The following is a 21,962-nucleotide window of genomic DNA, read 5'->3' on the forward strand; positions in this document are numbered from 1 at the left end:
ACCAGTGTACACAGCTCCTCATCAAATTATCTGTGGGTTTCACTGGAGCCAGAAGATTCTTCACGAGGCTGTAGGTCGGTGCCCCGCAGATCATGAGGAGGACGCTCTTTTTTTTGCAGCGCTTCCTTCTCCATCCAGCTCGTTGGCTACAAAGTACTGGTCTAACCGTTCGACATAGGCTTCCCAGTCCTCACCCTCCGAGAACTTCTCCAGGATGCCCACAGTTTGCTGCACCTTTGCGTTGGATTTGTATTCTCGTCGCCAGTTATTGTGTTCCTAACACAGATGAGACTGCACACAGGGAGGTTAACGTAACAGTAACCTCAGTCTTTATTAAGACACTCCAGAGTGAGGAACAGGCCTTAGGGGCCGGCTTATATACAGTGTTCCCAAGGGATGCTGGGATCCCTTGGGACTTCAGAGGATGTGCTCCCTGGTGGCGGAACATGGGAGTGCATGCTTTACAGATACACAGCACTTTCTGATTTCGCCATTGTGATCTGATTTGTTTCTTGCTGAAGTTCCAGAATCTTGTTACTCTGCTCCTGTTGTATCAATGTAGTTTTCTCCATGAGGGTGGGTCTTGGCCTTTCGCAGTGTGCCAAAATCCCACTCCTGACCCCATGTGTACCAAACTGATGCAGGCCCTGGTCCCAGGGGTCAATTACACATGCAGACTGGATCTTAAAACAAGTGAGGTTTATCCACCCATGTGCTGTTTTTACTTGCAGCAGTGAGCAAGACAGTGATAGGTATTACTTTCCTGCTTACCTCTTATCCTTCCATTAAAATGAATAGTCAGAAAATGATGTGGACTGTGAACTGGGCGCACCGACCTCCATGCTTGCATTCCTGATATTCGCTCCCATTGCACAAAATTCTGTGCCAGGACAATTAAATCATAAAATTTACTCCATACTAGCATCAACCAATGACGATTGTGTCATGTGAGTACACATATTTTAAATACAGTGTAGTATTTTATACAGTGATCTCCACAGATGTTCTTTCCGTCTGTGATAATCTCTGCCTATGATTCATCACTCTGGCCACTTCTTAACCTCAACAGCAGCACAGGACTTGATTGGGTACAAGTAGATGTTGGCAAGTGTTACTGACTCACTGTAAAAGTCGATTAATTTGGAAGTCTCTGGGTTTTTGTTCAACTCTGACCGCTTGTCTGAAAAGAGCTGATATGGAGGAACCACAACTCTGGCAGAATTGTGCATTGCAGCAATTCTGAAGAGACTTCCTTTGTTGTAATGTTTTTTTTAAATCTGCGATATTCTCTGCCCACGATTCTTCATTCCTTCATTGTCCCACACCTTGTTAGCCTAGACAGGGTGTCTTTGTAAAAGCAAAAAATATTGGCTCAGGAGGACTGCATTAATGTACTCATTATGACACAATTACACATTGACATGTTGATGGAATAATAACATAAAATTAATATGCAGTGGATGACAGTCACTCACATTGACATTTACACTAACAATTTAAAATGAGCACTTACTTCAACTTCATTTTCTTTCTGGCGCAGTGTGTCAGTGAGTTCTTCCACACGGTATCCTAGACCCCCGACATGATTATCCACCACTTTCTGATTTTCCTCATTTAACTGACCTATCTGGGTATCTTTGGTTCTTAGTGCTTGGGTCAGCTGATCTATAATTCTGCAAGACCACAAAAAATATTCACATAAGTTGGAAAATCCTGAATGAAAACATATGGCCATTTAGTCCTAATACAGTAAAAAGAAATATTGGGCTCAAGTTTCGGCCCGAGTTGCTCCTATTTTTTTGGAGCAACTAGTTTAAAATGAGCGTCTTAGAAATTGCAATTCTCGGCATTTAGTTTGCTCCAGTTCTAGTCAGTTAGAATAGTTTCATTTTGGAACAGATTTTCTTTTTCAAAAGGGGGGGTGTCCGGCCACTTACGCCTGTTTTGCAAGTTTAGGCAGTGAAAACTTACTTCAAACTAACTTAGAATGGAGTAAGTGTAGATTTTTGTACGCTCAGAAAATCGTTGTCTACACTTATAAATCAGGCGTAGGGAACGAAAGATAGAGGGGCGGGAGGAGGGAAGTTTACAAACATTAAACACTTCACTTTTACAAATAAAGAGCCATCATCAATAATAAATAAATCAATCAAAAAAAAATAAAAAAAATAAAAAGTAAAAAAAATCAATAAAAAAATTATTTCTATTCACCTACTGCAGCACCAGGAGCCCTCCAACAGCATGCTGGGAGGCCCTCCTCCTCCCACCCCACCCCAGTATCTCTCCCTCTGTCTCTGTCAGTGTCTCTGTGTTTCTGACAGTGAGGGGTGGGGGGGAGAAGAGGGGGGGGGAAGAGAAGGGGGGGGGAGAAGAGGGGGGGGGAGAGAAGGGGGGGGAGAAGGGGGGGGAGAAGGAGGAAAAGGGGGGGGAAGAGAGGGAGGGAGGGAGGGGGAGGGTGAGGGTGAGGGGGAGGGAGGGAGGGAGAGGAAGGAAGGAAGAGGGGGAGGGAGGGAGGGAGAGGAGGGAGCGAGGGAGGGAGAGAGAGAGAGGAGGGAGGGAGGGAGAGAGGAGGAGTGAGGGAGAGAGAGAGAGAAGGGAGGGAGAAAGAGAGAGAAGGGAGGGAGAGAGAGGACAGAGAGAGAGAAGGAAGGGAGGAAGGGGGGAGGAGGGAGGAAGGAAGGGGGGGGGAAAGAGGAAGGGGGGAGAGAGGAAGGGGGGGAAGAGAGGAAGGGGGGGGAGAGAGGAAGGGGGGGAGAGAGGAAGGGGGGGGAAGAGAGGAAGGGGGGGGGGAAAAGAGGCTGAACGGGCTGGGTTGGGCCACCCCCAGCGAGATGCCAGGCTCCACTGACGATGGGGGGGTGGAGGAGAGAGAAGGAGGCGGGGGAGGGGAAGAGAGCTGAATGGGAGGGAGGTCCAGTCCGATCTTCACCCGGTGGGCCCATTTGGCCAGGGTTAGTGTCGGGCCCCTCCCACCCAGCCTCGGGGGCCTGGAGCTACTGCACATGCGCGCACACTCTAGCGCGCAGGTGCAGAGGTCCCGGCAGTGTTTTCAGCGCTGGGACCTGGCTCCGCCCCCGACCCCTTGTGCTGCGCCACGCCGAGCACGAAGACGTCCATTGGCCCCCCACCCCCGCCGTAAAAACGGCGCACCTCTTCGGCCTCGGCGTGGCACACCACATCCAGTGGGTGGCGGTGCCCGGTCCCGGTGCTGAAAATCGCAGTCTCTACGGGCGTGTACGATGTGTGCACTCACCCTTAGAAGACCTGCAAGTGCCGGTTTTATGCGCACGATGCGCATGTACCTAAAACCAGCACTTCCGATCTGTCAAAATGTCTTTTGACAGATTCAACGCATCCCTGGGAGAAGGGCCTTCACGGGCGGAGATTTACTGAAAACAGTGCCGGGACCTCTGCACATGCGCGCTAGAATGTGCGCTCATGTGTAGTATCTCCTCGCCCCCAGCGCGTCCTGCAGCCTGACAGGGACCCGAAAGCTCACAATTGCCGACCCTATCCCTGGCCAAGTGGTCAGATGAAGGTTGGACTCCTAGCCAAGGATTCCTTCCCCACTTGTTTTCAAGTGCTCAGAACCGCTGTTGATACCCGTCCACCCGACATTTGCACTTACACCCGCCGGGGCCAGTGCCAGGGCAGACTGTCGATCATTGCGGAGAGCCAGCTTGTCGCACTCACTACTTCATATTCCACGGCTCACAGTTACCAATACTCCGCGCCGAGTGCCATCCACCTACACCTTTAACTCAATCTGTGAGTTCTCCTGCCTGCAAGTTCTCCCGCCTCTATCCCCGGCCGAATGGCCTCCCGGCCCGCTGACTTCCCCGGCCCAGTATGAAGGTAGGACTTAAGTTTTATTTTTTATTTATTTACTTTTTAATTATTATTGATGGTTTTTATGCTTAATGAATGTTGTTGAGAAGGTGTTTAGTGCTCTCACTTCCCTCCCCCCCGCCGCCCGCCCCATCTCTGGCTACCTGCGTTGATCTCTTAATTCACCGCAGGGTTTTTCAGAACGTACAAAAGTGGCCACTTACTTTGGCCTAACTTAGTTTGGAGTAAGTTTTAGCTGGCTAAATTTACTTAAATGGGCAAAACAGGTGTAAGTGGCTGGTAACGCCCCCTATTTAAAAAAAAGAGAACTAAAAAAAAAACTAACGAGCTCACTCACACTGGAGCAACTTAAATGGGGAGAATTACGATTTTTAAGTTACTCCAAAAAAATCTATTTGCTCCAAAAGAAACGGAGCAACTCCTGGGGAAACTTGGGCCCTATATAGACCCTGAGGCAACATCATTAACTTTAGTGGTGGAATACTACACTCACTCCTGTTGGGTTGCATCGCCATTAAAAACCTTACAAGCTCAAGCAGAAAAACAGTTTAATTGCATAATCATGAGAGATATGTCACTATGAGTTCCCATTACATCTAGCAGCATCGTGCTGTTGCGCTGTGACACCGAGAAGTCCAGTAGATCAAATAATGTAGTACTATTGAGAGGTGTCATCATTAGGAGGATCTTGTGCTAGAATTATAACATTTCAATATTGCTAAGCAAAAATAAAGAACTATTAATGGGCCAAAAATCGCAGTCTCGACGGGCGTGTACGATGTGCGCACTCACCCTTAGAAGCCCTGCAAGTGCCAGTTTTATGCGCACGATGTGCATGTACCTAAAACCAGCACTTCCGATCTGTCAAAATGTCTTTTGACATTTCAGCGAATGTCCTTCAAACTCTTACGCCTGGTAAAAGCATAAGAGTTTTCATAGATAGTAAATATAAATGATATTACTTATTTTTATATTAAAAACCCTATGAAGGTAAGTTTATTTTTTAGCACTATTAAAACATTTTAATTTTCAAAAAATAAATGTTTCTCTAAAACATTTAATTTAATGTAATTTCTATCAATTTAAAAAAAAAGTGAAGTGTTTTTTAAATTTATGTTTGTGTTTTATTTGATTTTAGTAGACATGGTAGTTTATCTTTTACAAACAAAATGGCCACTGCAAATGGGATTTAAAACTAATACCAATCTGAGACAATTCAGAGTTAGTATTTACCCTGACAAAACACATCTCTTTAAATCGACCTTAATTTTGAAATTTATAGACACTTAGAGGCTCCCATTCACCGAAGGTTTAGTCGGTAATTGCACTGCCCGCTGTGGCACTAAGACCAACAAAGCCTAAGGTTTGAACCACAGTCTAGTCTGTGCTCAGTTAGCTGATATTAGCTGCAGTGATGTTAGAGAGGCTGCAGCTGGCCTGAACAAAAGTAAAAACTGGGCAAGGTTCCTACTTCTGATGAATATCCAGTGACTCCTGCTGGAAAGTGTGTGTGTGTTTAGATGCCAGGTAAGGACAGGATCAACGATGTTGATGATTGAATAATCTACTGACATTTTCTGCAGCACCTCACATTAATAAAGAACAGTTGAGTCAGGTCCTGGCGCCCATGGAACTGTAACCCAGCTAGAGTTACTTGAGCTGGAGCTTCAGGAGAAGAGCAGAATAATTTGGGAGAACAACAGTAAGCCAGTTTTATAAGACAAATGCTCGAAAATTGCGGCCTTTCTGGGTGCGTCTGATGTGCGCACGCACCTGAAGAGGCGTCGCAAATGCCGGTTCTCGGCATGCGGTGCACATACGCCAAAGACCAGCTTTTGCAATCTGTCAAAATATGCGCCGCATCCCTGGGAGAAGGACATTCACAGATGGAGATTGGGCTATTTGCCCAACTCTTGCCGAGCGAATGTCCTTCGAACTCTTATGCCTGGTAAAAGCAGGCATATAGTCTACTTTTACCAGCGTAAGAGTTTTAAAACAGGGAAACAATAAATCTTATTAGTTATTTTTATATTAAAAACCTTGTCTATGAAGGTAAGTTTATTTTGAACACTATTAAAACATTTTTAAAAAATTGAATGAGAATACTACATTCCAGGCCCACATGATCCCAGGATAGATATATGCTCCTGCAATACATGGGCAGCTAGGCCTCGGAGCGTAACTGTACGTTCCTCCGGGACCACCAGGTATTTTTGTAAAAAATCTTTTGGTTGGAGGCATCTGCCCGCAGGGAAGCCTCCGACTGCAATTTTTGGTCCAATGTTTCAACATTTAAACTCAACAACATTGCAACTGACCATTAACATTATCTGCTTAATTTATATACAAGAAAAAAATGGCTTTCATGTCAAATTTTCAGAATATTATCAAAATTGTCGCTGTGAATAAAGCCAATTGTACAAGTTCTTTTGGTAGTTTTCACTAACTATATGCATTGTATTATGCAAATAAATTCCAGAAATTTAAATTATAAAAATAGCATAATACTTGAAGTTATGTTGATGCTTATCACATTGAAATGTCTTAAAACATTTAAGACAATAAAGTACTTTTGGAGTGCAGTGACTGCTTTTGGATAAGGAAAATGTAATATCCATTTTATACCAACAACATCAAAGAAGCAGCAATTAGCTGAATAACCAGTTATTTGTTTTAGGTGTTCATTTGTTGAGAGATAAATGTTGGTCATTGCACCAGGACAATTCCCTGCCCTTCTTTGAATAGTGTTATTGGATCCTTAAGGTTCACTAGAACACTTATTAGAGTGGAGAGAGGCAAGAGGATTGGGAACCTTTTAAAAGTCAGCAAAGAACTGCAAAAAAATGGTAGCGAGGGAAGATAGATTATGAGAGTAAACCAGCACGAAATATAAAAACAGATAAGAAGAGCTTCTACAGGTACATAAAAAGGAAAAGAGTGGCTGAAGTGAATATTGGTCCCCTCGAGGATGAAACTGGGGAATTAATATTGCAGATCAGGCAAATGGCAGAGACGTTGAACAAATATTTTGTATCGGTTTTCACGGTAGAAGACACTAAACACATCCCAATAGTGGATAATCAAGGGGCTACAGGGAGGGAGGAATTTAATACAATCACTATCACTAACAAAGTAGTATTCGGTAAAATAATGGGACTAAAGGCGGATATAGAAACATAGAAAATAGGTGCAGGAGTAGGCCATTCGGCTCTTCGAGCCTGCACCACCATTCAATATGATCATGGCTTATCATTCACCTCAGTACCACTTTCCAGCTTTCTCGCCATACCCCTTGATCCCTTTAGCCATAAGGGCCACATCCAACTCCCTCTTGAATACATCCAATGAACTGGAATCAACAACTCTCTGCGGTAGGGAATTCCACAGGTTAACAACTCTCTGAGTGAAGAAGTTTCTCCTCATCTCAGTCCTAAAATATCTGACCCCTTATTCTTAGACTATGTCCCCTGATCCTGGACTTCCCCAACATCGGGAACATTCTTCCTGCATCTAACCTGTCCAGTCCCGTCAGAATTTTCGATGTTTCTATGAGATCCCCTCTCATCCTTCTAAACTCCAGTGAATACAGGCCCAGTTGATCCAATCTCTTCTCATATGTCAGTCCTGCCATCCCGGGAATTAGTCTGGTGAACCTTCGCTGCACTCCCTCAATAGCAAGAACGTCCTTCCTCAGATTAGGAGACCAAAACTGAACACAATATTCCAGGTGAGGCCTCACTAAGGCCCTGTACAACTGCAGTAAGACCTCCCTGCTCCTATACTCAAATCCCATGAAGGCCAACATACCATTTGCCTTCTTCACCGCCTGCTGTACCTGCATGCCAACTTTCAATGACTGATGAACCATGACATCCAGGTCTCATTGCACCTCCTCTTTTTCTAGTCCGCCGCCATTCAGATAATATTCTGCCTTCGTGTTTTTGCCCCCAAAGTGGATAACTTCACATTTATCCACATTATACTGCATCAGCCATGCATTTACCCACTCACCTAACCTGTCCAAGTCCCCCTGTAGCCTGTTAGCGTCCTCCTCACAGCTCACACAGCCACCCAGCTTAGTGTAATCTGCAAACTTGGAGATATTACACTCAATTCCTTCATCTAAATCATTGATGTATATTGTAAATAGCTGGGGTCCCAGCACTGAGCCCTGCGGCACCCCACTAGTCACTGCCTGCCATTCTGAAAAGGACCCGTTTATCCCGACTCTCTGCTTCCTGTCTGCCAACCAGTTCTCTGTCCACTTCAGTACATTACCCCCAATACCATGTGCTTTAATTTTGCACACCAATTTCTTGTGTGGGATCTTGTCAAAAGCCCTTTGAAAGTCGAAATACACCACATCCACTGGTTCTCCCTTGTCCACTCTACTAGTTACATCCTCAAAAAATTCTAGAAGATTTGTCAAGCATGATTTCCCTTTCATAAATCCATGCTGAGTTGAACCGATCCCGTCACTGCTTTCCAAATGCGCTGCTATTTCAATTTTAATAATTGATTCCAACATTTTCCCCACTACTGATGTCAGGCTAACCGGTCTATAATTACCCGTTTTCTCTCTCCCTCCTTTTTTAAAAAGTGGTGTTACATTAGCTACCCTCCAGTCCATAGGAACTGATCCAGAGTTGATAGACCAATGATCACCAATGCATCCACTATTTCTAGGGCCACTTCCTTAAGTACTCTGGGATGCAGACTATCAGGCCCCGGGGATTTATCGGCCTTCAATCCCATCAATTTCCCTAACACAATTTCCTGCCGAATAAGGATTTCCTTCAGTTCCTCCTTCTCACTAGACCCTCAGTCCCCTAGTATTTCCAGAAGGTTATTTGTGTCTTCCTTCGTGAAGACAGAACCAAAGTATTTGTAGAACTGGTCCGCCATTTCTTTGTTCCTCGTTATAAATTCACCTGAATCTGATTGCATGGGACCTATGTTTGTCTTCACTAATCTTTTTCCCTTCTCATATCTATAGAAGCTTTTGCAGTCAGTTTTTATGTTCCCAGCAAGCTTCCTCTCATACTCTATTTTCCCCCTCCTTATTAAACCCTTTGTCCTCCTCTGCTGAATTATAAAATTCTCCCAGTCCTCAGGTTTGCTGCTTTTTCTGGCCAATTTATATGCCTCTTCCTTGGATTTAACATTATCCTTAATTTCCCTTGTTAGCCACGGTTGAGCCACATTCCCCGTTTTATTTGACTCCAGACAGGGGTGTACAATTGTTGAAGTTCATCCATGTGATCTTTATAGGTTTGCCATTGCCTATCAACCGTCAACCCTTTAAGTATCATTTGACAGTCTATTCTAGCCAATTCACATCTCATACCATCGAAGTTACCTTTCCTTAAGTTCAGGACCCTAGTCTCTGAATTAACTGTGTCACTCTCCATCTTTATAAAGAATTCTACCATATTATGATCACTCTTCCCCAAGGGGCCTCGCACAACAAGATTGCTAATTAGTCCTTTCTCATTACACATCACCCAGTCTAGGGTGGCCAGCCCTCTAGTTGGTTCTCTTGACATACTGGTCTAGAACACCATCCCTAATACACTCCAGGAAATCCTCCTCCACCGCACGGCTACCAGTTCGCCCAATCAATATGTAGATTAAAGTCGCCCATGATAACTGCTGTATCTTTACTGAACACATCCCTAATTTCTTGTTTGATGCTGTCCCCAACCTCACTACTACTGTTTGGTGGTCTGTACACAACTCCCACTAGCGTTTTCTGCCCTTTGGTATTCCGTAGCTCCACCCATACTGATTCAACATCATCCAAGCTAATGTCTTTCCTTACTATTGTGATAATTTCCTTTTTAACCAGCAACACCACCTCACCTCCTTTTCCTTTCTATCTATCCTTCCTGAATGTTGAATACCCCTGGATGTTGAGTTCCCAGCCTTAGTCACCCTGGAGTCATGTCTCTGTGATCCCAATTACATCATATCCGTTAATAGCTATCTGCGCAGCTAATTCGTCCACCTTATTAGGAATACTCCTCGCATTGAGGCACAGAGGCTTGTCTTTTTAGCACATTTTGTCCCTTTAGAATTTTGCTGTCCCCTGGACCTGATGGCTTACAACCTAGAGTCTTAAAAGAGGTGGCTGCAGAGATAGTGGATACTTTGGTTGTAATTTACCAAAATTCCCTGGATTTTGGGGCGGTGCCAGCAGATTGGAAAATCACAAATGTAACGCCCCTATTTAAAAAAGGAGGCAGACAAAAAGCAGGAAACTATAGACCAGTTAGCCCAACATCTGTCGTTGGGAAAATGCTGGAGTTCAATAATAAAGGAAGCAGTAGCTGGACATTTGGAAAAGCATAATTCAATCAAGCAGAGTCAGCATGGTTTTATAAAAGGGAAATTATGTTTGACAAATTTGCTGGAGTTCTTTGAGGATGTAACAAGCAGGGTGGATAAGGGGAAACCAGTCGATGTGGTGTATTTGGATTTTCAGAAGAGATTCGATAAGGTGCCACATAAAAAGTTACTGCAGAAGATAAAAGTTCACAGGGTTGGGGGTAATATATCACCATGGATAGAGGATTGGCTAACTAACAGAAAACAAAGAGTTGGGATAAATGGGTCATTTTCCAGTTGGCAAACAGTGACTAGTGGGGTGTTGCAGGGATCGGTGCTGGGGCCTCAACTATTTACAATCCATATTCATGATTTGGATGAAGGAACCGAGTGTAATGTAGCCAAGTTTGCTGATGATACAAAGATGGGTGGGAAAGCAAATTGTGAGGAGAACAAAAAAAATCTGCAAAGAGATATAGACAGGCTAAGTGAGTGGACAAAAATTTGGCAGAGGAATTATAATGTGGGAAAATGTGGGGTTATCCACTTTGGCAGAAAAAATAGAAAAGCAAATTATATTTAAATGGAGAAAAATTCGCAAGTGTTGCAGTAAAGAGGCAAATGGAATGTTGGCCTTTATTGCAAGGGGAATAGAGTATAAAAGCAGAGCAGTCCTGCTACAACTGTACAGGGTTTTGGTAAGGCCACACCTGGAATACTGCGTACAGTTTTGGTCTCCGTATTTAAGGAAGGATATACTTGCATCGGAGGCTGTTCAGAGAAGGTTCACTAGGTTGATTCCGGAGATGAGGGGGTTGACTTATGAAGATAGGTTGAGCCTGTACATATTGGAGTTCAGAAGAATGAGGGGTGATCTTATCAAAACATATAAGATAATGAAGGAGCTTGACAAGGTGGATGCAGAAAATATATTTCCACTCATAGGGGAAACTAAAACTAGGGGACATTGTCTAAGAATAAAGGGCCGCCCATTTAAAATGGAGATGAAGAGGAATTTCTTCTGAGGGTTGTAAATCTATGGAATTTTCCCTACCCCAGAGAGCTGTGGAGGCTGGGTCATTGAATATATTTAAGGCGGAGATGGACAGATTTTTGAGCGATAAGGGAATAAAGGGTTATGGGGAGCGATAAGGGAATAAAGGGTTATGGGGAGCAGGCAGGGAAGTGGAGCTGAGTCCATGATCAGATCAGCCATGATCTTATTAAATGGCAGAGCAGGCTCGAGGGGCCAAATGGCCTAATCCTGCTCCTATTTCTTATGTTCTTATGACCTTGCTTTAACATCCCACCTTAAAGAATGACATCCAACAATGCAATACGTTTTCAGCACTGCTTTGGAAAGTTGGTCTTGATTATGTTTTCAAATCACAAGAAAATTAATGAAAATGAACAATCTGAGAGGAAATGGAGAATATTTTATTTTGGAGGTATTCAGATCCACGCCTTTACAGGGAAGCAGCAATGACTTAAAAACCTCTAACATATCCTTGCATCACCCATCCAAACCCAAAACTGTCCAGCACTTTTATTTCTCAAATATTACATTAAAATAGATCTTCTGTATTTACCTGTCCTTTTCTGTCAAAACTATTTCATTAGTCTCCCACAATCTTAGCTTCTCTTGGTTTCCACAATTACAATCGTTTAGTTTCTTCTCCAATTCAAAGGAACGTAGTTTCTCAGCCTCCGCAACAGTGATCATCTTCTCCGCTTCATTCTTGGCCCGCCTGGCTTCCTGTTTGCATCAATACAGTTAGAAATGTATTAGGTTTCTTTAAGTTTTAATTTTCAATTTACAAATCTCCATTTGTTACCCATTGAAGCTGTCTGGTAGAATCTTGTGTCCTGCTGTGCCGGCTACGCTCACAAGGTATATTTTTCCCTGATCAAAATGAGAGTCATTTGTGGTGAGCACCAGGCTTCAGGAAGGCCTGTGATTTGGTGTTTGTCTTTTGGGGGTCAGGAATTGGCATGCTTCTGCAGGATGTATCTTGCAGGCATCCATAAAAACAGATTGCACAGCATGAAATAAAGAAAGACGCATTGATATAGCAACTTTGTCCCAAAGTGCTTTACTCTTTACAATAAAAGTGTAGTCACTGTTGTAAACACGGCAGTCAGTCTGCGCACAGCAAGCTCCCACAAACAACACTGTGATAATGACCAGATAATTTGTTTTTGTTATGTTGATTGAGGGATAAATATTGGCCAGGACATTGAGGATAACTCCCCTGCTCTTCTTTAAAATAATGCCATGGGACCTTTTACGTTCATCTGAGCGAATAAATAGGGCCTTGGTTTAAATTCTCATCTGATAAACGGCACCTCCGATAGTGCAGTGCTCCCTCAGTATTGCATTGGAACGCCAGCCTAGATTTTTATGTTCAAGTCTCTGGAGTGGGACATGAACCCAAATATTTCTGACTGAGAGGCAAGGACACTACCAACTGAGCCACGGCTGACACTTGAGGTTAAGTTTAAAAATATTTGGGGTGAAATTGCCCATTTTTATAGCCTAGTGGAGGCCATTAAAGGTCATGCAGAGTGCATAGCAGCCTCCCCTTTAAGCAAAGGGGAGGGGCGTTGAAGCGCGTCAGCGCTACGCAGAGCATCTGCATAGCGCTTGACTCCCCACCCCAGTAGATTGCGCTCTGCTTCCTTTCAGGGGTGGTAAGGGCAATTCTGGGGCCGGGGCAGGACTTCTGCGCCAGGCACTAAAAGTCCCGGCCCCGGAAGGTTACTGCCCCCAATTGGGGTGATTTCGCCTCTATTGTCCGGCAGGTCTGCAGGAGGGCTGAGAACTCCTAGCTTCTTAGCTGTGGAAGTGCTGCTGGAGAAAGTAAGACAGATGGAGGAAGATAAAGGGCAAATGCCAACTTTGGGTTCATGATGTCATTCTACTTCTCACCCTACTGTACCATTCAGTAAATTACATCATGAAACTCTCATGTGACTCCTTCTACTGAAAGTGACTGCTCCTCAACAATCCAATCTAAGCTTTCTGAAACTTTGCCGGATAAGCCCAAAAATGAACCAGGCCTCTAGTACAACTGGCCCTGCCAGCACTTTAGAACATGCGCCATCACCAGCCCAAGTGATAACTAACCTGAATGAATTAGAGTGAGCCAGGAGGGAGTGCTCACAGAGCACAAGTAAGCAGGAACAGTTGCTCCATAATATTGCCCGTCTCCTCTCCTGCCTCAGCCCATCTACTGCTGATACTCTCATTTGTGCTTTTGTTACCCTCCAGATTCGACGATTCCAGTGCTTTCCTGGCAAGCCTCCCATCTTCCATCCTCCATAAATTTGCGCTCATCTGAAACTCTGCTGCCCATATCCTAACTCACACCAAGTCCCATTCAACTATTAACCTTGTGCTTGCTGACCTTCATTGGCTTCTGGTACACCAACATCTCTATTTTAAAATTCTCATCCTCATGTTCAAATCCATCCATGGCCTCGCCCCTCCTTATCTCTGTAATCTCCACCGGCCCTACAACCCTCTGAGAACTCTGCATTCCTCCAATTCTGACCTCTTGCGCATTCCCAAGCTCTGGAATTCCCTCCCTAAACCTTTCCGCCACTCTCTCCTCCTTTAAGAAGTTCCGTAGAACCTACCTCTTTGACCAAGCCGTTAGTCACCTGTCCTAATGTGACTAAAGTAAATGTTGGTCCCTTAGATGAGAAAGGGGATTTAATAATGGGAAATGTGGAAATGGCTGAGACCTGAAACAATTATTTTGCTTCGGTCTTCACAGTGGAAGACACAGAAACCATGCCAGAAATTGCTGGTCACAGGAATGTGGGAAGGGAGGACCTGGAGACAATCACTATCACTAGGGGGGTAGTGCTGGACAGGATAATGGGACTCAAGGTAGACAAGTCCCCTGGTCTTGATGAAATGCATCACAGGGTATTAAAAGAGATGGCAGAAGTTATAGCAGATGCATTTGTTATAATCTACCAAAATTCTCTGGACTCTGGGGAGGTACCAGCAGATTGGAAAGCAGCTAATGTAACGCCTCTGTTTAAAAAAGGGGGCAGACAAAAGGCAGGTAACTATAGGCCGGTTAGTTTAACATCTGTAATGGGGAAAATGCTTAAAACTATTAAGGAAGAAATAGCAGGACATCTAGATAGGAATAGTGCAATCAAGCATACGCAGCATGGATTCATGAAAGGGAAATCATGTTTAACTAATTTACTGGAATTCTTTGAGGATATAACAAACATGGTGGATAGAGGTGTACCGATAGATGTGGTGTATTTAGATTTTCAAAAGGCATTCGATAAGGTGCCACACAAAAGGTTACTGCAGAAGATAAAGGTACGCGGGGTCAGTGGAAATGTATTAACATAGATAGAGAATTGGCTGGCTAACAGAAAGCAGAGAGTCGGGATAAATGGGTCCTTTTCGGGTTGGAAATCGGTGGTTAGTGGTGTGCCACAGGGATCGGTGCTGGGACCACAACTGTTTACAATATACATAGATGACCTGGAAGAGGGGACAGAGTGTAGTGGAACAAAATTTGCAGATGACACAAAGATTAGTGGGAAAGCGGGTTGTGTAGAGGACATAGAGTCTGCAAAGAGATTTAGATAGGTTAAGTGAATGGGCTAAGGTTTGGCAGATGGAATACATAAGAACATAAGAACATAAGAATTAGGAACAGGAGTAGGCCATCTAGCCCCTCGAGCCTGCTCCGCCATTCAATAAGATCATGGCTGATCTGGTCGTGGACTCAGCTCCACTTACCCGCCCTCTCCCCGTAACCCTTAATTCCCTTATTGCTTAAAAATCTATCTATCTTTGACTTGAAAACATTCAATGAGCCAGCCTCAACTGCTTCCTTGGGCAGAGAATTCCACAGATTCACAACCCTCTGGGAGAAGAAATTCTTTCTCAACTCGGTTTTAAATTGGCTCCTCCGTATTTTGAGGCTGTGCCCCCTAGTTCTAGTCTCCTTCACCAATGGAAACAACCTCTCTGCCTCTATCTTGTCTATCCCTTTCATGATTTTAAATGTTTCTATAAGATCACCCCTCATCCTTCTGAACTCCAAGGAGTAAAGACCCAGTCTACTCAATCTATCATCATAAGGTAACCCCCTCATTTCTCGAATGAGCCCAGTGAATCGTCTCTGTACCCCTTCCAAAGCTAGTATATCCTTCCTTAAGTAAGGTGACCAAAACTGCACGCAGTACTCCAGGTGCGGCCTTACCAATACCTTATACAGTTGCAGCAACACCTCCCTGCTTTTGTACTCCATCCCTTTTGCAATGAAGGCCAACATTCCATTTGCTTTCCTGATTACCTGCTGCACCTGCAAACTAACCTTTTGGGATTCATGCACAAGGACCCCCAGGTCCCTCTGCACCACAGCATGTTGTAATTTCTCCCCATTCAAATAATATTCCCTTTTACTGTTTTTTTTCCCCAAGGTGGATGACCTCACAATTTCCGACATTGTATTCCATCTGCCAAACCTTAGCCCATTCGCTTAACCTATCCAAATCTCCTTGTAGCCTCTCGGAGTCCTCTACACAACTCGCTTTCCCACTAATCTTAGTGTCATCTGCAAATTTTGTTGCACTACACTCTATCCCCTCCTCTAGGTCATCTATGTATATTGTAAACAGTTGTGGTCCCAGCACTGATCCCTGTGGCACACCACTAACCACTGATTTCCAACCGGAAAAGGACCCATTTATCCCGACTCTCTGCTTTCTGTTCGCCAGCCAATTCTCTATCCATGCTAATACATTTCCTCTGACTCCGCATACCTTTATCTTCTGCAGTAACCTTTTGTGTGGCACCTTATCGAATGCCTTTTGGAAATCTAAATACACCACATCCATCGGTACACCTCTATCCACCATGCTCGTTATATCCTCAAAGAATTCCAGTAAGTTAGTTAAACATGATTTCCCTTTCATGAATCCATGCTGCGTCTGCTTGATTGCACTATTCCTATCCAGATGTCCCGCTATTTCTTCCTTAATGATAGTTTCAAGCATTTTCCCCACTACAGATGTTAAACTAACCGGTCTATAGTTACCTGTCTTTTGCCTGTCCCCTTTTTTAAACAGAGGCGTTACATTAGCTGCTCTCCAATCCGCTGGTACCTCCCCAGAGCCGAGAGAATTTTGGTAGATTATAACAAATGCATCTGCTATAACTTCCGCCATCTCTTTTAATATCCTGGATGCATTTCATCAGGACCAGGGGAATTGTCTACCTTCAATCCCATTAGTCTGTCCAGCACTACCTCCCTAGTGATAGTGATCATCTCAAGGTCCTCCCTTCCCACATTCCTATGACCAGCAATTTTTGGCATGGTTTTTGTGTCTTCCACTGTGAAGACGGAAGCAAAATAATTGTTTAAGGTCTCAGCCATTTCCACATTTCCCATTATTAAATCCCCCTTTTCATCTTCTAAGGGACCAACATTTACTTTAGTCACTCTTTTCCGTTTTATATATCTGTAAAAGCTTTTACTATCTGTTTTTATGTTTTGCGCAAGTTTACCTTCGTAATCTATCTTCCCTTTCTTTATTGCTTTTTTAGTCATTCTTTGCTGTTGCTTAAAATCTTCCCAATCCTCTAGTTTCCCACTAACCTTGGCCACCTTATACGCATTGGTCTTTGATTTGATACTTTCCTTTATTTCCTTGGTTAGTGTCGGAAAGTGTCATACAATGTCGGAAAGTGTGAGGTCATCCACCTTGGGAAAAAAAACAAAAAAAGGGAATACTATTTGAATGGGGAGAAATTACAACATGCTGCGGTGCAGAGAGACCTGGGGGTCCTTGTGCATGAATCCCAAAAAGTTAGTTTGCAGGTGCAGCAGGTAATCAGGAAGGCGAATGGAATATTGGCCTACATTGCGAGAGGGATGGAGTACAAAAGCAGGGAGGTCCTTCTGCAACTGTATAGGGTATTGGTGAGGCCGCACCTGGAGTACTGCGTACAGTTTTGGTTGCCTTACTTAAGGAAGGATATATTGGCTTTGGAGGGGGTACAGAGACAATTCATTCGGCTGATTCCGGAGATGAGGGGGTTACCTTATGATGATAGATTGAGTAGTCTGGGTCTTTACTCGTTGGAGTTCAGAAGGATGAGGGGTGATCTTATAGAAACATTTAAAATAATGAAAGGGATAGACAAGATAGAGGCAGAGAGGTTGTTTCCACTGGTCGGGGAGACTAGATCTAGGGGGCACAGCCTCAAAATACAGGGGAAGCCAATTTGAAACCGAGTTGAGAAGAAATTTCTTCTCCCAGAGGGTTGTGAATCTGTGGAATTCTCTGCCCAAGGAAGCAGTTGAGGCTAGCTCATTGAATGTATTCAAGTCACAGATAGATAGATTTTTAGCCAATAAGGGAATTAAGGGTTATGGGGAGCGGGCGGGTAAGTGGAGCTGAGTCCACGGCCAGATCAGCCATGATCTTTTTGAATGGCAGAGCAGACTCGAGGGGCTAGATGGCCTACTCGTGTTCCTAATTCTTATGTTCTCCTTCTTTGGTTCGGTTTCCATCTTTTATCTGATTACGCTCCTGCGAAGCGTCTTGGGATATTTTACAATGTTAAAGGTGCCCCCCGACATGCGGGAGAACACCATCGGCGGCAGGCGGGGATATAACCAGAAGCCTTCCAGGGTCCAGCAAGATTAACACCATCGGCAGAAGGCGGAGACATAAGTAGGAGCTAGTCACTGCAGAGAGCAGCGCATGCTATTCTAGGAGTACAACGGCTTCGAGGAGGGCAACTGGATTGACGTCACCAAAATCCATGTTGTCGATTGGAAAGTGGGCAGGACCATCGGCGTGGGCAGAACCCAGGTGCTGGAGGAGAGGCAGCAGAGAAACAATGAGATTGGGGCCGAGGAGAGGTGGGGTCGTGATCCAGGAGCGGCGAGGTCGGGGCCCAGTGTATAACAACAACAGGGTTGGGGCCCAGGGAAGGTGCAGCATGGGCCAGCAGTGAGGCCATGAGGTCCACGCTGCGACCTATGAAATCCAAGGACAGTAGGAGTATGTGTGCGTATTAGGCCCGTGCAGCAGAGCTGCAGTCCCCAGTCGTCTTGGTTAACCCTTGCCACTGGACCAAAACCTTGCTCTGTCAAGCCCGTGTGGTGGCTGGTATGCAACGGCCACCCCACATTAAAAGAATTCACGCACAGGCATCTTCCACCCTTTAAGATGTAGTTCGGGACCTGGAATGTCAGGTCCTTCATGGAAACACCTGTGAACTGATCTTTTTTGGTGTGGAAGCGGGTCATCCTCGACACGAGGGCCTGCCTAATATTATAAATGTAAGTTGTTGTTGTTTGCATATGAAGAGCAGGATGTTGCTGACCAGAGGGAATATTCATTGGTCACACCATGGCACCAACAGCAGTCATGAATAGTTTACCAGAGACAGTCCTACCTTCCTATCAGTCATCACCTCCCATTGGAAATGCAGTAAACTTAAATGAGAACTAAAACTAAGACTAAAACCAACACCAAGTAATTCATCCCCATGCATATTTTGGTTACTCTTAGGATTGTCTGTACTCAAGTATGCTCCTACTCCTTCGCCAATGTGCCCCTTGGCTGTCTGTTAAGGGGACATCACTTTACATCGCTTGCCTTGTGGGAAGAGACCACAACTTCTGCATAGTGCCTCACCGTTTAGAGTGGCTCAGGCTGGGAATGAAGTGGAGCAGATAACTAAACCTCTAACCTTCCCACTTGGTGACACTGTTAATTGCTTTAAGCACTATACACTAAGGGACCAAAATTGCCCCTTTCCGAAAGGACATAAATGACATCGCTGCGCTTCCACCCCTCTCTCGCCCTACCACCCGGATGTTTTTTCATGCACCAATCCCCCAACTCTGGGTCATTTAGATTCTGCTTTCGCCGGGCGCTTAATTTTTTATTTAATTCGAATTGTGTGCCCCAAATGGGGCGCGTGGCAATTTCACCCCCTAAAAATGTACGTCATTCCTTAAAAAGGAATTGAGGCTTGGTTATTGGAAGTACTTTGTGAAGATTAGAGATGTGAAGGTTTTTCCTGGTCAGAGGAGAAAGATAGGCTAAATGGCCTTCCTCATTTATGTTGTGATCTTACGAAAAGATCTACTCCACAAGGTGGTGATTTAGATGAAGGATAGCAGAGACCGTGGCCATGACTCTTCCAATCTTCACTCACCTCCTGCAGAAGCTGAATCTTATTCTGCAAGATGGCTTGCACATGCTCAGTCTCTTGTTGTCTCTCTTCATATTTCTGGTGGATTTCAGCCTCATTTTGGTTACTCAGATTTTCTACTGCTTTCCTGTCAAACACAGAATAAGAGGAACATTACTATTTATTCACATTTTAAAAGATGTTCATCAGTGGACTATCTTGTTAAACAATTGTTGATAAAAGGTTAAGGAAGCAATTAAACACAAACATTTTACCTACACAGTTGAATCTCCATGATCTGCAATCCTATTATCCACAAATTCTTTTTATCTATCAGAATTTTCACAGGAGAAAGTCTTATGGGAGCTTTCACCTCACTGCACAACCTAATGTTTTATTTATTATTAGGATTGCGCCTCTTTTGCTTGGACAATAAAGCTACATAGTATTCTATTTTTACTGTGTTTCACTTCATTCCCATACCTAGGACATTGCTATATTATACATGTATGTCTTATATCTGAGGATTCTTAATCATCATTGCAACAGTGACTATACTCCAAAAGTACTTCATTGGCTATAATGCGCTTTCAGACATCAGTGGTCATGAAAGGCGCTCTATAAATGCAAGTCTTTCTTTATCTGCATTTCCGTTATTCACAGGATGGACTATCCATTATGGCGGAGAGTGGAAACTTCACTGTATATCAATATACAGATACATTATTTCCTGTGTTTCTCTATATTTACATTACTTTTTCTCAATTTTGCATTTATTAAATTGTTTATGGAAATTTCGGGCCGCGCCTGCGCCACAAAGTGCGCCTAAAAAAACCTTACCTATTCTCCGGCTCCTTGCAGCTCCTCTGGAGCTGGGCGAGGCACAGCACGAGCTGTGGGGGGTGCGGAGCCAGGTCCCTGCGCTGAAAACAGTGCTGGGACCTCCTGCACATGCGCGCTACAGTGGGCGCGCATGTGCAGTAGCTCCAGGCGCTCAAAACTATGGGAGGGGCCCGAAGCACGCAGCCCCTAGCCCTGGCCAAATGGCCAAATGGCCTCACTGGGGCTGCGTGGATAAGGCTCACCTCCCACCCGACCGGACCCGACCCGACACCCGCTCTGCCCCCCACTCCCCAACCCCGGCGACTTGACTTCCGCTTCCCCCCGCACCCCCCCCCCCCCCGGCGACCCGACCTCTGCTTCCACACGCCCCTTCCCCCCCACCGGCAACTCGACTTCTGCTTCCACCCGCTCCCCACCCCCCTACTCCGGCGGCCTGAATTCCGCTCCATCCCCCCGCACCCCGCCGACCTGACCCACACGCCACCCCCCCGACCTCCGCGACTCCTCCCCCCCGGACCTCCGCGACTCTCCCCCCCCCGACCACCGCGACTCTCTCTTCCCCCGCCCCCACCCGGACCTCCGCCACTCTCTCTTTCCCCCCCACCCCCGGACCTCCGCCACTCTCTTTCCCCCTTTCAGCCTTCTTCTCTCCCTCCTCCTCTCCCCCACCCCCCTCTACCTCCCTCCTCCCCCCCACCCCCCTCTACCTCCCTCCTCCCCCCCACCCCCCTCTACCTCCCTCCTCCCCCCCACCCCCCTCTACCTCCCTCCTCCCCCCCACCCCCCTCTACCTCCCTCCTCCCCCCCACCCCCCTCTACCTCCCTCCTCCCCTCTACCACTCCCTTCTCCCCCCCGCCCCCACTCCCTCCCCCCTCCCCCGCGCCCACCCCCACTCCCTTCCCCCTCACTCCTCCCCCACTCCCTACCCCCTCCCCTTCTCCCCCCTCTCCTCACACCCCCACTCCCTCCCCCCTCCCCCACTCCGTACCCCCCTCACTCCCTCCCCTTCTCCCCCCTCCCCTCACACCCCACTCCCTCCCCCCCTCACTCCCTCCCCTTCTCCCCCCTCCCCTCACACCCCACTCCCTCCCCCTCCCTCTTCTCCCCCTCCCCCTCCCACTCCCCCCCCACTACCTCCCCCCCTTCTCCCTCCCCCTCCCACTCCCTTCCCCTTCTGCCCCCCCACTCCCCTCCTCTCCCCCCCCTCCCTCCCACTCCACTCCCTCCCCTTCTGCCCCCCCACTCCCCTTCCCTCCTCCTCTCCTCCCTTCTCCTCTCACCCCCCTCCCCTCCCTTCTCCCTTCTCCTCTCACCCCCCTCCCCTCCCTTCTCCCCTCCCCTCCCTTCTCCTCTCCCCCCTCCCTTCTCCTCTCCCCCCTCCCTTCTCCTCTCCCCCCCCACTCCCCTCCCTCCTCCTTTCTCCTCTCCCCCCTCCCCTCCCTTCTCCCCCCCTCCTCTCCTCCCTTCTCCTCTCCCCCCCTCCCCTCCCTCCTCTCCTCCCTTCTCCTCTCCCCTCCCTTCTCCTCTCCCCTCCCCTCCTCTCCTCCCCTCCTCTCCTCCCTTCTCCTCTCCCCTCCCCTCCTCTCCTCCCTTCTCCTCTCCCCTCCCTTCTCCTCCTTCCCCTCCTCCTCTCTCTCCTTCTCCTCCCTTCTCCCTCCCTGTCCCCCCCTCTCTTCTCCCCCCACCACTCCCTCCCCCCTTTCTCCCCCCTCTCCCTCCCCCTTCTTCTCCCTCTCTTCTCCCCCC

The 21,962-nt window shown here is 46.2% G+C and overlaps 1 protein-coding gene across 2 annotated transcripts in view; it reads right to left on the minus strand.

Annotated features, from left to right (window-relative positions):
- Positions 1 to 21,962, minus strand: part of pde4dip (phosphodiesterase 4D interacting protein) — a 310,412-nt gene that overhangs the window by 237,419 nt on the left and 51,031 nt on the right. For both annotated transcript variants that reach the window (XM_070887097.1, XM_070887096.1), the window contains exons 3-5: positions 19,397 to 19,520; positions 11,766 to 11,932; positions 1,514 to 1,673 (exon numbers count right to left, since the gene is read on the minus strand). In XM_070887097.1, the coding sequence (XP_070743198.1) occupies positions 1,514 to 1,673; positions 11,766 to 11,932; positions 19,397 to 19,520 (451 nt within the window). The remainder of the gene's footprint in view (positions 1 to 1,513; positions 1,674 to 11,765; positions 11,933 to 19,396; positions 19,521 to 21,962) is intronic.

The sequence above is a fragment of the Pristiophorus japonicus genome, chromosome 8, assembly GCF_044704955.1.
Source record: "Pristiophorus japonicus isolate sPriJap1 chromosome 8, sPriJap1.hap1, whole genome shotgun sequence".
In the NCBI taxonomy this organism is placed as follows: Eukaryota; Metazoa; Chordata; class Chondrichthyes; family Pristiophoridae; genus Pristiophorus; species Pristiophorus japonicus.